Raw genomic sequence first — 17726 nt, forward strand, 5'->3', positions numbered from 1 at the left:
TACAGTGATCAGTGTTATTTTTTTATAGCTATTATTTTACAGTTACCTTGCTACGACTTTAGTAAATGCATCAGAAGTTCACTTCTTACACAAATATAAGCAACATTCATCAACTATTTATTACCACTTGCAGTGGGATTTTTTTATAAAATCCTGTCTACATATATCCTTTGGAGTATGAACAATTTTTTTAACAGCAGACCTATGAAGCCAGGCCTCAGTAGATAATCGCAATACCACTTTCTCAATTTCCACAGACACCAAGAAACCCAGGTGGCCTTTCTCCAGACGTAGCACGGTAGGTGTGCTGTCTGTTTGTGGTTTTTCCCGTGCTGCTCACACTAGCTAGCCTGCCCTGCCACCGGTCAGTCTAGTTGTTTGTGGTTTGTTTGCTAGGGCTGTGAAGCTGCCAGTGTGCTCAGGCCAGCTGCAATAGAATTAAGGACATTGTTCTCTGACCCACTTTTAATCACAGCATTAATTAATACGCTTTCCTTCCCTCTGTTCTCATGGCCTCCTGAGATTTCATAATGAGTCAACAACACTGAGCCAAACCAATTCAATCCAACTCAATTATTTAGTTAATTGTGTTTGGCCAGACGGACAGATAGATGGGCAAATATTTGCACAAACACTGTTGGTGTATACTGTAGTTCACTGTTCCACTGTTTACTTCCATAAGTGCATGACCGTGCACACACGCGGACACGCACACATGCATGCGCAAACACACACACACACACACACACACACACACACACACACACACACACACACACACACACACACACACACACACACACACACACACACACACTCTTACTGTATACATACACACATTCACATTTTCACTTAGACAAACAGACACTCATACCTATCGTAGGAAAACCTGATTGATTGTTCGAGGAACATTTGACGTTGAGTCTGTATTTGTTCCTCTCAGACTAAAGGGAAGAGAACATGCTCTGCCTCTGATATTGAGAAATCTCTCTCAACGGAACAGATTCAAGACTGGAGGGACACAGACTTCCAGAAGTACAAGGTGAGAAAAGCCATATGAACATATGATCCATGCTGAATAAGCCCCTTTTCCTCTTACATATCTGCGTTGTAACTTGGCATCCAGTAATAATTGAGTCAGTGCTCCTAGGAATTACTTCAGGAACAATGAAGCCCCTGAAACATATAAATGACACAATGGACGGGAACAAGACTTTATTGTTGGCCTACGCACATGACAACTGTACACTTATAAACTCTAACTAGACAGCAGATGATAATAGACTTAACTTACAGCATTGGGCATAGTAACAAGATACGCTACAGAATGCAGTCGCCTCATACTTATGACCTCACTAGCCTAGCCGTGCGAAAACCACAATTAATCACCCCCTTGTGTATTATTCAAATAACATCTATCCAACCATCCCTCTGTCTGTCATTCTTCCATCTCCAGGATTGTTCTCTAGAAGAGTTCCTAAGGGACTGTGATTCGTCTCAGCTGAAGTCTGATAGTGACCCTCAGGACTACAAGAGACATGAAGCCATCTGGGAACTCTTCACCAGCGAGTGTGTTTACTTCCTGGATCAGCTCATGGTGCTCAAAGAGGTGACTTACTTGATATATGCCTCCACACACACACACACACACACACACACACACACACACACACACCACACACACACACACACACACACACACACACACTTGTTGTGTATATGTACTGACATGTATGTGTAACTGATAGATGCGCACACACACACACACTACATGTTCATGTTTTTAAATGTATGTAAATTGTAAAGTATTTTGTCTGTAATGTCTTTTTCGTTTCTATGTCGGACCCCAGTAAGACTAGCTGTCGCCATTGGCATCAGCTAATGGGGATCCTAATAATCAAATCAAATCACACACCAGGGTTTTTGTTAGCCGGTAATAGCCGGCTTTTGGCCAATAAAAAAAATGAATAGCCAAAAAAGAAAATTGGCTAGCCAATTGTCCGGGAGAAGAAAAATAATTCCATAGCAAAATAATGCCTTTTAGCATATTCATTGATGCAAATACCAGTCGATGGAAATACATTTGACCGGTCATGCTTATCGCTCTATAGGTACATTTTCTTAATTTAGTGGAAATAAATTGCGCGTGTGTATTTTCGTTAGTCGTCATATATCTTATTTGTCACACACACACACACATACAGATACAGAGCCTTGTTTGAGCGGAAAATCTGTCAGACAGCGCGAGAGCTGCTGCTACAGCTCCTCAAACAGCTTGTTCGTTGCTGAGTTAAACATGTGCTTTTATAAACCCAATCATTGCGTAACAATTCTAAATGCAGTCACATGTTAAAAAAAAAGTTTTGATAGCCATAATTAAAAAGAGCTAATATTTGTTTTTATAAGCTGGTAATTGAAGCATGCTTTCCATTTGGCAATAACGGTAGGCAGGCTTCAGCTCATCACACAACACTTTGCAATGAGCTGGAGGCAGTATGCATTTTGAAAACATTTACTTAATTGTTTGAAACCTGAAAGTTTTACTTTATATTATGAGGCATGTTTTACCTTGCTTCAAAGTAGCTTAGCCAAAATCCGACCATAGAAACTTGGAGGCAATTCTTTTATAAAGACTTCCATATGCAATTGAAACCAGTATCTCATGTTCTATTGGTTTTCAAATCAATTTTCTTTCATTTTCCAGAAGCCAAAGGCACAATCCTAGTCATATTAGCAACCAATGCTAGTTCTTGCATCTTTAGATCTCTGCGATTTCGAAATTTCTAGGAAATGTTCATCTCTGTCACATGAAACTGCTTACATGTGCGGTGTGCTTTTGACAATGGTGTTTTCCCGCTAATTGCATTATGGAATGAACATTTGCACGTAGCCTACTGCGTTGTGCGCATTGCTGTGTTTATAATGTGAAGAAATAATAGTTTATTAACATTTTAAGCTAAACGTTCTGATCTGTTGCATCAGGCTCTTGTTTTTGATGTAGCCTAGGCCTACATATTGTATGAATTTGGGATCTATAGTCCCACAACTGTCCCAGTCTGTTTCCTGGCACAGAATGACAAGCTGGCAAATAGAATAGGTAAGCTTTTCCACTGTGGGGGATAATAGACTGACATAGGCTAGTGATTTTGTTTTGTTGGATGGGGAAAAGTAAATGTGAACTGTTATTGTAATATCTTCAAAGTGCGCATCAGTTTTTTTTTGTTACTATTTTCTTTTTATTTAGTTGTTCATTTTCTACTTTTTAACTGCATTGTTGGGAAAGGGCTCGCAAGTAATCATTTCATGGCAAAGTCTACACCTGTTGTATTCTGCGCATGTGACAAATAAAATGTGATTTAATTTAGAAGGACGCACGCCGCTGCATCCTCATGTTGCATGTTCTGTTAATATTAATGACCATAATCTAAATGTGATTTCTGTCATTCTGAGCACCGGGGGTGGACGCCCTAATCAGGTTATGTATCCAATGCATATGAGTACGGTAGATTTGACTGGCAGATTAAAATACTGGCAGTCAAATGTCCAGCGCCATATTTTCCTAACGGAAACCCTGACACACACACGCACATACACACTTTTGAATAGGAATGTTGCCGCACCACTGCCACCCAACACCTTGTGCTTTGTGAGGTTTTGTGAACGCCAAGGTCATGTTGTGATGGTTCCTTTGACTTCAAACTGCCCCTTCTTAAAATATCCTTTTTGGGGAACTCTTTCTTCAGCTTTATTGTGATCAAATGTTACGTTGTCCTCTCTACTAGTAAATTGAATACAGCAAAAACAAATCTAACCCCTCGCGTTTGTGTTTTTAAATGTGTTTGTTTGTGTTTCTAATGTTTATTTTTAAAAAGTATAATATATTTGTGTGTGTTTTGTTTGTTTGTAATGTGTATATGTTTGTGTTTTTAATGAATTTGTTTGTGTTTCTAATGTGTTTGTGTTGGTATTTCTAATGTATTTGTTTGTTTTTCTAATGTGTTTGTGTTGGTATTTCTAATGTATTTGTTTGTGTTTCTAATGTATTTATTTGTGTTTCTAATGTGTTTGTGTTTGTAATGTGTTTTTGGTTGTGTTTCTATTGTGTCCCTCAGGTGTTTCTGGCCATGCTGACCAACCTGCAGATGAGGGACTGCCTGCCTGATGTAGACTCCTGGAGGCTGTTTGCCAACCTCAACGAGCTGTGTCTGGTAAGACCATATATGTACATATATTACATTAGGTTGGATTAGATTAAAATATCTTTATTTGTTTGGCATGTTAAGAGTTTACAACATAATTAAACATAATTAACATAATATAATTATTGTGTCCTATTATATTATAGCTAGTGTTCTATTTAGTGCTGTTGCCATGCCAACATACTGGTCACCCTCTAACACCTCCCAGATCAGATTAGAACTGGTCCTGTACGGATGCAGTGGGTGGAGTCTTCCATGCAGAACGATAAGATGATAGGGCCATGGCGTGCTATCATGGGGCAGTGAGGCGGTCACTAGTGTGTGGAAAGTAGTTATCCAGCTCCCGGAGGGATAACTAACCATGACAGTGAAGGGGTCAAAGGGGAATGTGCATTGTTTTGGTACTGGATCTTGAATATCCACATTTCAAAATGAAATTCCAAAATAAATCCCAAAATATTCCCCATCACAACATCAAATCTTCAACATCATCTTACTCTAGGCTATATGTTAAAGGTTTGAGTTTTCATAATATCACATCATCTGATTATTTTACTGAAGAAAATAGAAAATAGAGAGCTGCAGTTGACTGAAGCGACACATTGGAGGTTTAATTATCAGTCCTTGCCATCATACTCTATTTACAAAACCCTCTGTAATTATTGGGACAGTGAAGCATTTTTTCTTCTTTTGGCTCTATATTTAAAAACCTTTTTTTGTTACATCAATCAATGGCTGAGGTTAAAGTGCAGACTGTCAGCTTTCACAGAACCTTTTGTACATTTTACATTTTGGGGAGCAACTTTCTCACGCATCGTTATTCACGATTCATTCAGGATTATCCGTAATCATAGTAGTATCCACATTAATATAGAAGTGTCAGAAACATATTCTATTCTTATTTACAATAAAAGTGACTCTAAAATTACACAATACATTATTTACCATTCATTTCTATTGGGCACAAAATAATCTGAAATACAGTGAAAACAAACAGCAAATTTGATGTCGTCTTTGTGTGCTATGAATATGGGACCAAAATACTTAACTTTTTACTACTTTAATACACATATAAGTGAATTTGTCCCAAAACTTTTGTTCCCCTAAAATGGGGGCCCTATGTACAAAAAGTGCTGTAATTTGTAAACGATTCACCCGATATGGATGAAAATACCTGTTTGATCATTGTTTGATATTAAATCCAAACGTCCGGAGTATAGAGCCAAAATAATAAAAAATGCTTCACTGTATAAGACTACACAGCAAAAGTCATCATGTGGACTCTATAATATGATGTGTTGTTCCCCAGGTGAGCTTTGGCTTCCTCACCAGCCTGCTGCGTGTCATCAAGGAGTCCTGGGAGATCCCTGTGGCAGGAGGTGGGCCCAACCTGCTAAAGCTTCTCACTAAGGTAGGTACAGCTGACACATGCGCGCACACTTACACGCTCTCTTGCTCTCTCTCTCTCACACACACTCTCACACTCAACAACATCCTTACGTTTGATTAAATATTATAATAAATAACTCAATAATTAGTACAGAAGTAATCAGAAGCCTCAGTATAAGCCACATCATTGTTTGAAAATATGACCTACACAAACATGATATACTAGATGTACATCTCTTTATCTCCCTTCATGAAATGTACAATATGAATGTATATCTCAGTTGTTTTTCCTGTGGCCCAGCTTTCTGTGTCTCTCTCTATGCTAGCTAGATAACCACTACGTCTCTCTATCTGTCGGCAGGCGTTCCGGGAGAGCATATGCCACTGTCTGCAGAAGTACTGCCTCAACTATTCCGCTGCACTATTTTATCTGGGCAGCCTGAAGAACAGAGAGGACTTTGGCTCCTACGTTAAGGTACACTCTACTGTACTGCTGGCCGGAGCCGCCGAGCGCTGCTTATTTTGAACTGTAAATCAGGGTTGGTTGAGGCAAGGTCGCCCTTTACTGGGGCTTGCTGACAATTTGACTTCTGCTATTGTGACTCTTTTTCTTTCTTTTTTACAACCCTTCTGTTGTTTTTTTTACTCTCCGCTGAGATAATTTTCCCTCCTCCCCTCCCGCTGTTCTATCAAATATGCTCTCTATTTCACTGTTACACCCTAACCTGTCTCTTCTCTCTCTCTGTCTTATTTCCTCCCAAACTCTTACTCAATCGCTTTTTCTCTCAATATCAGATTGTCACACACACTTATCTACCTACTTACAGTACAGTACTCTCTCTGAACAGTAAACATTACACTATTCCAAAACAATAAAGACATTTCAAATGTCATATTATGTCTATATACAGTGTTGTAACGATGTGCAAATAGTTAAAGTACAAAAGGGAAAATAAATAAACATAAATATGGGTTGTATTTACGTTCGTGTTTGCTCTTCACTGGTTGCCCTTTTCTTGTTGCAACAGATCTTGCTGCTGTGATTGCACACTGGTATTTCACCCAATAGATATGGGAGTGTATCAAAGTTTGATTTGTTTTCAAATTCTTTGTGAGTCTGTGTAATCTGAGGGAAATATGTGTCTCTAATATGGTCATACATTTGGCAGGAGGTTAGGAAGTGCAGATCAGTTTCCAACTCATTTTGTGGGCAGTGTGCACATTGCCTGTCTTCTCTTGAGAGCCAGGTCTGCATACGGCGGCTTTTCTCAATAGCAAGGCTGTGCTCACTGAGTCTGTACATAGTCAAAGCTTTCCTTAAGTTTGGGTCAGTCACAGTGGTCAGGTTTTCTGCCGCTGTGTACTCTCTGTTTAGGGCCAAATAGCATTCTAGTTTGCTCAGTTTTTTTGTAAATTCTTTACAATGTGTCAAGTAATTATCTTTTAGTTTTTTCATGATTTGGTTGGGTCTAATTGTGTTCCTGTCCTGGGGCTCTGTTTGTGAACAGAGCCCCAGAACCAGCTTGCTTAGGGGGCTCTCTCCAGGTTAATTTCTCTGTAGGTGATGGCTTTGTTATCGAAGATTTGGGAATCGCTTCCTTTAGGGTGTTTGTAGAATTTAATGTATTTTTTCTGGATTTTGATCATTAATGGGTATCGGCCTAATTCTGCTCTGCAGAATTAGGCCGTGTTTGTCCAATTTTTGTTCATTCTTGGTTGGTGAGTGGACCCCAGACCTTACATACATTTCCCTTACAACCATGAAGGGCAATGGGTGCTATAACTGATTCAAGTATTTTTTAGCCAGATCCTAATTGGTATGTCAAATTTTATGTTCCTTTTGATGGCATAGAAGGCCCTTCTTCCCTTGTCTCTCAGATCGTTCACAGCTTTGTGGAAGTTACCTTTAGCGCTGATATTTAGGCCGAGGTATGTATAGTTTTTTGTGTGCTCTAGGGCAGGGTTTCCCAAACTTGGTCCTCGGGACCCCAAGGGGTGCACGTCTTGGTTTTTGCCCTAGCACTACACAGCTGATTCAAATAATCAATTAATATTCAAGCTTTGATCATTTGAGTCAACTGTGTAGTGTTAGGGCAAAAAAATTAATGTGCAATTCTTGGGGTCCCAATGACCGAGTTTGGGAAACACTGCTCTAGGGTAACGGTGTCTAGATGGAATTTGAATTTGTGGTCCTGGCACCAGGACTTACTGAGATTTACTGTCTTTTGGACTTACTGAGATTTACTGTCTGGGCCCAGGTCTGACAGAATATGTGAAGAAGTTCTAGGTGCTACTGTAGGCCCTCCTTGGTTAGGGACAAAAGCACCAGATCATCAGCAAACAGTAGAAATTTGACTTCAGAATCTAGTAGGCTGAGGCCAGCTGCTGCAGACTGTTCTAGGGCCCTCACCAATTCATTCATATATAGGTTGAAGAGTGTGGGGCTTAAGCTGCATCCCTGTCTCACCCCATGGCCCTGTGGAAATAAATGTTTTATTTTTTTTTGCCAATTTTAACCACACACTTGTTTGTGTACATGGATTTTATAATGCCATATGTTTTCCCCTCAACACTACTTTCCATACATTTTTTATAGCAGACCCTCATGCCAAATTGAGTCAAAAGCATTTTTGAAATCGTCAAAGTATGAGAAGACTTTGCCTTTCTTTTGGTTTGTTAGTTTGTCATTTAGGGTGTGCAGGGTGAATACGTGGTCTGTCGTACGGTAATTTGGTAAAAAGCCAATTTGACATTTGCTCAGTACATTGTTTTCACTGAGGAAATGTACGAGTCTGCTGTTAACGATAAAGCAGAGAATTTTCCCATGGTTGCTGTTGATGCATATCCCATGGTAGTTATTGGAGTCAAATTTGTCTCCACTTTTGTGGATTGGGGTGATCAGTCCTTGGTTCCAAATATTGTGGAAGATGCCAGAGTCAAGGATGATGTTAAAGAGTTTAAGTATAGCCAATTGGAATTTCTGGTCTGTATATTTTATCATTTCATTTAGGATACCATCAACACCACAGGCCTTTTTGGGTTGAAGGGTTTGTAGTCTTTAATAGTTGATTATAAGATTTTTATTTCATCATGTATATGTTTTTGCTGTTTGTTCTTTGTTATAGGGCCAAAAAGATTGGAGGTGGTTTATCGCTCTCTCAATCACTCTTTCATGCTCTCTCTCTCTCTTTCTCTCCTCTAGTGGTGTGAGAGGAACCAGGAGTGCCGGAGGCTGCAATTGCGTGACCTGTTGGTGGCGCCGTTGCAGCGTCTGACCCGCTACCCCCTGCTGCTGAAGAACATTGGGAAAAGGTGCCGGACGGAGGAGGAGGAGAGCGCCCTGCAGAGTGTGGTGGAGCAGGTGGACACCTCCATATGTGAGCATCCCCCTTCCTTCACCCACTTCACTGGAACACTGTATTGTAGAACCGCATATCACTTCACAGGCTGCTGTATCCTATCTCCTATTTGCCTGGCCTTGAACAGATGCATCTAGCAAGGCTCTTTGATGTTATCAACACCATGCCTCGATAATGTAGGGGGCTGTGCTTTTATACTGGTTGGGTCTCCTCTGCGTCTCTCAAAGAGTTCTATTTTTCTATGTAGGAAACAGCATACCTGCCATTCAGGTTATCAGGTCATCGGGACTCTTGGTGTTTTCCTGACAGTGCTGTGCTTTTGACAGTCACTTACGCATATCTTCTGGCTTAAAGTGCGACTGCACTTCCTGATTTGGACTCGTTTTGAAGATTGCTCATTAAGAAATGCAAGCCTCCATTACTGAAGCCAAATGAGAGTTGTCTTGGGGGTGTGGTTTGATGTGGGCGTTATTTTTGCATATCGTGCCCTGGCAGGTACTGTTGTTTGTCTCTCCTGAGTCACCGCAGCAACAACGTAGTCCCATAGCTCTTCCAAGCTGTCAAACTATCGTAAATAAAGCACAAGCTACACGCTGTTTACCAGTGGCCAAAATCACTAGCTAGCTAGGTAGGTTCCAACTCTGTGTTTGTCAATAAAGCTAGCAAGTAGTAGCTTGCAGGCACATTGAGCAGCCAGGACACAATTAGCTTATCAAGTCACTGGCGAGTGACAACGTGTGTGCTTCTGTGCCAAAAAAAAACTAAAAACGTTCTCACTATTTATTACCAGAGTGTGCACCTTTCTAGCAGTGTTTTATAGGGAATCATGTTACAAAACAGGTTGCGGGGGAACACAAGATGCTCGCAAATGGGTTTTGGAATATTGACAAGTTGCAGTTGGGATACCAGTGCACTCTGATTGTCTCAATTCTCATTTTGCCCAGAAAAGTGGCAGACGCGTGGTTGACACTATCAAACACATCAGCGTGTGGCCACTCCATTAAGGGCTTAGGTCCAAGGGTTATTTCAACATAAAATTGGCGACATGTTATCTTATGTAAACAAGTCTGAGGCGCTGAGTAATGGGCAGATCTGTCTCACTGTCTGGAGGTTCTGGCTGCTATGATTTGATAGAGCACAATCAGCACAGCTGATAGAGCACAATCAGTACAGCTGATTCTCCCATGTTAGTGGGCACTGTGTATCCATAGACAACTGTCCAGTAAGTCGTGACGAATTCACAAAACTCAGTTTTGGACGAGACTGACTTCATTACCAATTATCCTATTTACACTTTGTAGCCAATTTTGACACTATAATTAATGTTTCTGACTCATATCAATGCTACACAGACTGTTTAAAACCAGAGAAGTTGGTTCTAAGGGTGTGGGCGGTGTTTAGAGGAAAGGGTGTGCACAACAATGGAGCATTAGAGATCACACCCATGTTGCGACACACTGTTGTCATCGTTTAATGATATCTGTATCAAGAACTTTGAGATGCAATATCAGAAATACTATTTCAAATTGATTTGTTTCATTGCCAATACCAGAGAAATTGATAGTTCAATTAAAAATGCAGCTAAAAATGTTAAAGTATAACTCATTTATTAAACTAATACGAAGTTACAAAAATAATATTAATTGAACCTGATGACAACGACGTGACATCCTTGTTGAGGTTTCTGTGTGTTCTAAAGCCAGGGATAAGCCAGCCAGAACTGATGTTCCTAACTAGTTTGTGCACTGCTCACAACCAAACATTTGAGGGCTAGATTCAATCAGATTGACATCCGCATAGTTTTGTTTTGGCGGTGTCGGAGGTGGATCTGCTTTAGGCTTCGTGCACACCAACTGAGGTAAACTGTATGCATTCCGGTGGAAGTCCATTATTTTCAATGGGAGGCAATCTGCATCGCTGTGACTCATCTGCCGGGCTAGGCTGGATTTTTCCAACTTGTACATTGCTTTGCCATGCATTATCAGAAAAGTAGATAAGACACCGAAGGTGCGTGATTCTTTTTGTTGTGACGGGATGCATGGATTGCGATGATTACGTAAAATGTACCGTACTTCAACGTAATGATGCAGCCTGTGTGCACGCGGCAGCAGAGCCGTAAAATCCACTAAGGTCTCTTTGTGTTACCTTATCACAGACACTGCCATTGGATGCAACAAAACCACACCTGACAAAAATCCGACCAATCCTATGCAGCCGCATTAAAAGTTCAAAAACTTGAATTAGATTGATAGGCTATAAATCCCCCATCCAAATTAACATTTGAGAGTCATTATTCCTATGATCGATAGAGCCTACACTTTCTACCTCTATTTTGAATTTCATACGCAGTAGGGATAATAACACAAGAGCAGCCACATACCAATATGTCAGTTCATACCACTCCAACACCGCCAAAACATCTCCTATGCTTTTTGACCAGGGTGATGACCTTGTCATTCACACACACTCCTCCCCCTCTGTGTGTGTGTGCGCAGGTGATCTGGAGGGGAAGGTGAAATGGCTGGACAACTACCAGAAGGTGAAACAGCTAAGAGATTCCTTGGTGTGGCTGCCAGTGTGGGAGAGAGACAAGCGGGCCTTCGTCCCTGAGGTAAGGCTGCTTTCACTATACTGGGAGAGTTGAGCTTTGAATACCAAACTTGGTTTGCACAAATACAGAATAGAATAGAACTTACTCAATTTACTTAATCATCTTGGTTCCTGGAGGAACATAGGGCCTGTTCTAAAGATTTCCACTATTGTCAGTCTTAGGCTGCTTTGTTTGCCTCTTGCCATGACAAGTGGATCTTCTTGAGTTCTGAATAGAATAGACCATATGGTTAACGTTTCTTACACAAGGCAGATACTACAATAACTTAGCTGTATCTTACATCTGAGATCATAGCACTGATGTAAAGGAAAGAGAAAGCTGTCTAAAGATTCTTAGTGGGGTTTTTTCAGACAAAGATCAAGTGATACCTAACATCAGGATCCGCAAAGCTAGACCGACACACAGATAAGATATTAGAGTGTGATATTTAAGTGAAAATGCCTGAGAAGCCGGTGTTTGGAGGATGTATTGAAACGGGTGTTGTTAGGCCCAAGACCAAGTCAAGGGCCGGTAAATCGTACCAATATATCCTCCAAACACTGGCATCTCGGGCATTATAACTTTTATACAACGGGTTACCAACATATTCAAATAATGATTGAAATATTTTCATTAAAAACATTATTGTGATGAATTTCTTCATACTATTTCATCCTTCCACAAGATATAGTCCCAAAACAAATCTAGGGTTGCTACCCAAGCCATCTGCTCGTTCGTTCTGTTGGTTCGGTTGCCAGAGACGCGACCCAGTCGTTCAGTCTTTTTGTTCTGAATCTATGGACGTCGTTTGTTCTAAATGTTCCATTGTCATACTGGCTGGCAACGTTCTTATCCCTTGCTTTCTAGCTGGCCAACTACGGCTAACTTACAGTCATGTCAAAAAGCCAGAACAACAGCAAAGTAGGTGCATTTGCATTTGTTTAAGCTGTTTTCTAGTGAGATTTATTTGGATACATCCATAACAACAAGCTAATGAGGCGCAATTTTGCCTGGCATGTGCTCTCTCGTCAAGACACTTGTTCAGAGGAGCTAGCCAACAACATAGCTAACACAATCACTTCAAACTGAAGCTGTAAAAACTGCAAACTGTCTCATCCCAACTCCCAACACGTTCATTACTATTGGACAGCTGGAGATCAAATTTGAATCTTGAAACAATGTTGCAAATGTCGGAGAGACAGACGGCAAGGTTTATACAAATCTCCGCTGTTGAAAACTAAATGTTAGTCTAAAAGAAATGTGAGATAATGTCTTGATGCTTTTTTATAGTGGAGATCAAGTATATAAATTGCTGGGCTGATGAGACAGTGGATTGCGCATTCAGATGGAACAGAGTAAATAGGCATTTCAAAGTCATAGATTTAGCCGGTGGTAACTTGTGGAATAGATACAGGCTGGAATGCGCTTTTAACCAAGGATTAGACCCACCGTTGTATACACTGACACCACATACAGTATGAACTCAAACAAATTTCCCACAACATAACCTCAGCCCTTCATTTGGCTACAAACAGAATCTGAAGCATCTCCTAAAGTCTGTCACCCTTGAAAACCTCATCTCTCATCGGAGCCTGCTGCACAAGGGAAAACTAGTGCTTACAGGTCAGTGACATACAGAGTAATTAGACAAGACTAATTAAAATAGTTTGAAGTACTGTAGTTCATGTTTTTGCATATTTTAGCCATGTCATCTCTATATGTGATTCTAGAGAACGGCAAGCTGCAGAATGTGTACCTGTTTCTGTTTGACGAGTTCCTCCTCATCACCAAGATCAAGAGGAACAAAAAGGTGCTACCAATATCTGATTTGTTGCATATACTTATACTCCTTATTTCCTTACTTCATTCTCTCTTTCTCCCCCTCCAGAAGTCCACAGGTCCTGAACAGAGTCCCCACCGTCCACCTCAGAACCAGGAGTTGGACCAGTTGCTGAAGGAGGGCTGTACCTTCACCGTCCTGGATCAGCCCGTCTCGCTGGACCGCCTCCAGCTCAAGAACATAGACCAACTCAACGCAGCAGGTGGGGAAGGATCAACACCTCAATGATACAGTGTCTTCGGAAAGTATTCAGACCCCTTGACTTTTTCTACATTTTGTCAGGTTACAGCCTTATTCTAAAATTGATTAAATAGTTTTTATCCCCTCATCAATCTACACAAAATACCCCATAATGACAAAGCAAAAACAGGTTTTTAGAAATGTTTGCTAATTTAACCAAAAAATATATATAAATAAATAAATAAAATGAAAAAATTAAATGGGCCTCCCGACTGGCGCAGTGGTCTAAGGCACAGACGACAGTGCCTAGCTGTGCCAATAGAGATCCTGGTTCGAGTCCAGGCTCTGTTGCAGCCGGCTGCGACCGGGAGACCCATGGGGCGGCGCACAATTGGCCCAGCATCGTCTGAGTTAGGGGAGGGTTTGGCCAGCAGGGATTTTCTTGTACCATCGCACTTTAGTGACTCCTGTGGCAGGACGGGCGCAGTGCATGCTGACACGGTCGCCAGGTGTACGGTGTTTCCATCCAACACATTGGTACGGCTGGCTTCTGGGTTAAGCGGGCATTGTGTCAAGAAGCAGTGCGGCTCAGCTGGGTTGTGTTTCGAGGACGCACGGCTCTCTTCCTTCGCCTCTCCCGAGTCCGTACGGGAGTTGCAGCGGTGGGACAAGACTCTTTGCTCCATTCATCTTTGCCTCGATGCCGACTAGTTTCCCAGTCCCTGCCGCTGAAAAACATCCCCACAGCATGATGCTGCCACTACCGTGCTTTACCGTAGGGATGGTACCAGGTTTCCTCCAGACGTGACGCTTGGCATTTAGGCCAAAGAGTTCAATCTTGGTTTCATCAGACAAGATAATCTTTTTCTCATGGGGTGAGAGTCTTTAGGTGCCTTTTACTGAGGAGTGGCTTCTGTCTGGCCACAATGTTTACATTTTTTTATTTAACCTTTATTTAACTAGGCAAGTCAGTTAACAAATTCTTATTTACAATGTTGGCCTACCACGGCCAAACCCTAACCCGGACGATGCTGGGCCAATTGTGCGCCGCCCTATGGGACTCCTAATCACGGCCGGTTTTGATACAGCCTGGAATCGAACCAGGGTCTGTAGTGATGCATCTAGCACTGAGAAGCAGTGGCGCAGAAAGCTGCGCCACTTGGGAGACCTGATTCATGGAGTGCTGCAGAGAAGGTTGTCCTTCTGGAAGGTTCTCCCATCTCCACAGAGGAACTCTAGAGCTCTGTCAGTGACCATCGGGTTCTTGGTCACCTTCCTGACCAAGGCCCTTCTTCCCCGATTGCTCAGTTTGGCTGGGCGGCTAGCTCTAGGAAGAGCCTTGGTGGTTCCAAACTTCTTCCATTTAAGAATGATGGAGGCCACTGTGTTCTTGGGGGCCTTCAATGCTGCAGAAATGTTTTGGTACCCTTCCCCAGATCTATGCCTCGACACAATCCTGTCTCTGAGCTCTACGGACAATTCCTTTGACCTCATGGCTTGGTTTTTGCTCTGACATGCACTGTCAACTGTGGGACCTTATATAGACAGGTGTGTGCCTTTCCAAATTATGTTGAATCAATTGAATTTACCACAGTTGGACTCCAATAAAGTTGTAGAAACATCTCAAAGATGATCTATGGAAACAGGATGCACCTGAGCTCAATTTTGATTCTCATAGCAAAGGATCTTAATACTTACGTAAATAAGGTATTTCTGTTTTTAATTTGTAATAGATTTGCTAACATTCTAAAAACCTATTTTCACAATGTCATTATGGGGTATTGTGTGTAGACTGCTGAGATTATTTAATCAATTTTTTAATAAAACTGTAACGTAACAAAATGCGGAAAAAGTCAAGGGGTCTGAATACTTTCCGAAAGCACTGTATAGGAGTTAAAAAAGGCCAGCAGTCACTTATATAGCTACTACAGTTTTTTTTAAGGCAACCTGTCCTAGTAGCACACACAAACATCTCAGCTTTTGTCTACCTTAGTGTGTGTGTCAAATCAAACTTTATTGGTCATATTCACAGGATACAGCGGGGTGAAAACAGTAAAATGTAATGCTTAATCTCCTCTCAACTGTGTGTGTGTACAAAATAATCAACAACCTTATAACAGGATCTCATTTTTACCAGCGTCTCATCACCGATTAAAACATTGATTTTCAACAGGCATATTAAACATCTACTAATCCATTACATTTAGGCTAGGGATTCCCACAGCCCTTGTCACTTGTTTCACACCTCTTGCATTACTAACTGATAAAATACTGATTCGATATCAATAATCAAACCTATGATAAAAATATATTGTGCACTCAACGATCATAGTCTGCTGCTGGAAAAACGGATTTGGTACGGCTTTACACCCCTTGCTATTGCATTTTACATTTATATTTTAGTCATTTAGCAGACGCTCTTATCCAGAGCGACTTACAGTAGTGAATGCATACATTTCATACATTTTTTTCCCCCCGTACTGGCCCCCCGTGGGAATCGAACCCACAACCCTGGCGTTGCAAACACCATGCTCTACCAACTGAGCCACACGGGTTATATTGTGGATAAAGAGTTACATGCATAACAGAACACAGAGGCTGTTCTTTAATGGAAACCTCTCCAACATAATCCAAGTAGAATCAGGAATTCCCCAGGGCAGCTGTCTAGGCCCCCTATTTATTTAAATCTTTAGTAACAACATGCCACTGACCTTGAGTAAAGCCAGTGTGTCTATGTATGCAGATGACTCAACACTATACACGTCAGCTACTAAAGCGACTGAAATGATTACAACACTTAACAAACATCTGAAGTTTGTTTCAGAGTGGGTGGCAAGGAATACGTTTTCTAAAGCTGAAAGCATTGTATTTGGGACAAATCATTCAGTAAACCCTAAACCTCAACTAAATATATATAATAAATAATGTGGAAATTGAGCAAGTTGAGGTGACTAAACTGCTTGGAGTAACCCTGGATTGTAAACTGTCATGGTCAAAACATTGATAGAACAGTATCTACGATGGGGAGAAGTCTGTCTATAATAAAGCGGTGCTCTACCTTCTTAACAACACTATCAACAAGGCAGGTCCTACAGGCACCAGGTTTGTCGCGCCTGGACTACTGTTTAGTTGTGTGGTCAGGTGCCACAAAAAGTGACTTAGGAAAATTGCAATTGGCTCAGAACAGGGCAGCACAGCTGGCCCTTGGATGTACACAGATAACTAACATCAATAATATGCACGTCAATCTCTCCTGGCTCAAAGTGGAGGAGAGATTGACTTCATCACTACTTATGAGAGGTATTGACATGTTGAATGCACCGAGCTGTTGGTTTGAACTACGGTGCACAGCTTGGATACCCATGCATACCCCACAAGACATGCCACAAGAGGTCTCTTCAGTTTCCAGGTCCAGAACAGACTATGGGAGGCGCACAGTACTACATGGAACTCTATTCCACATCAAGTAACTGATGCAAGCAGTAAAATGTGATCTAAGTAACAGATAAAAATACACCTTATGGAACAGCATGGACTGTGAAGGAACACAAACATAGGCATAGACACATGCATACACACACGATAACATATGCACTATGCACACACGTAGGGTTGCAAAGGGTCGGAAACTTTCCGGTAAATTTCCAGAATTTTTCCATGGGAAGTTAAGCCCTGGAATTTGGGGAATTTTACTTAAATTCATCAAAAAGTTATCTTAAAACACTGAACCTTTTTTGTGGGATACACATAAGGCACACGACGACACTGTCTGAGCCAAGGACTACATGCTTTCTGGTAAGTTTTGATTACAATACTGGTGGGGTGAATATATTTTATATGACATACATGATTTTTTGTTAACTAGTAAATAGTAGCCTACAGCAGAGTGTTTAAATCATTTCTAACTTGTTAACAATTTCTGCTAGTTAGTTTTTGCTACCATGTTGGTTTTAGCTTGCTTGAGCCTGCTAACTGAGGAGTGTTAATTCACCTGTTTCCATACATGTTTCATTTTAAAACATGTATCTTACAAAGGAGTTGTTTAATCTAACTGCTTAACTATTTATCTGTACATGGAATTGTATGTTTTTTTTTACACATTTGTTTTCTAATCTTGACAGGAAAATGTCATGATTACTATCAGATGTGTGGAGACATTTCGCTGCAGC

At 41.1% G+C, this 17726-nt stretch overlaps 1 protein-coding gene across 1 annotated transcript in view; it reads left to right on the forward strand.

The window, feature by feature from the left end:
• LOC106561426 (pleckstrin homology domain-containing family G member 7) overlaps positions 1-17726 on the forward strand; it is a 40443-nt gene that overhangs the window by 17954 nt on the left and 4763 nt on the right. Inside the window, exons 5-15 of the mRNA XM_014125391.3 lie at positions 258-298; positions 944-1042; positions 1457-1609; positions 4113-4208; positions 5509-5610; positions 5950-6063; positions 8791-8965; positions 11443-11558; positions 13073-13160; positions 13268-13347; positions 13426-13579. Of these exons, the coding sequence (XP_013980866.1) occupies positions 258-298; positions 944-1042; positions 1457-1609; positions 4113-4208; positions 5509-5610; positions 5950-6063; positions 8791-8965; positions 11443-11558; positions 13073-13160; positions 13268-13347; positions 13426-13579 (1218 nt within the window). The remainder of the gene's footprint in view (positions 1-257; positions 299-943; positions 1043-1456; positions 1610-4112; positions 4209-5508; positions 5611-5949; positions 6064-8790; positions 8966-11442; positions 11559-13072; positions 13161-13267; positions 13348-13425; positions 13580-17726) is intronic.

The sequence above is a fragment of the Salmo salar genome, chromosome 10 (assembly GCF_965601325.2).
Source record: "Salmo salar chromosome 10, fSalSal1, whole genome shotgun sequence".
Classification (NCBI taxonomy): Eukaryota; Metazoa; Chordata; class Actinopteri; order Salmoniformes; family Salmonidae; genus Salmo; species Salmo salar.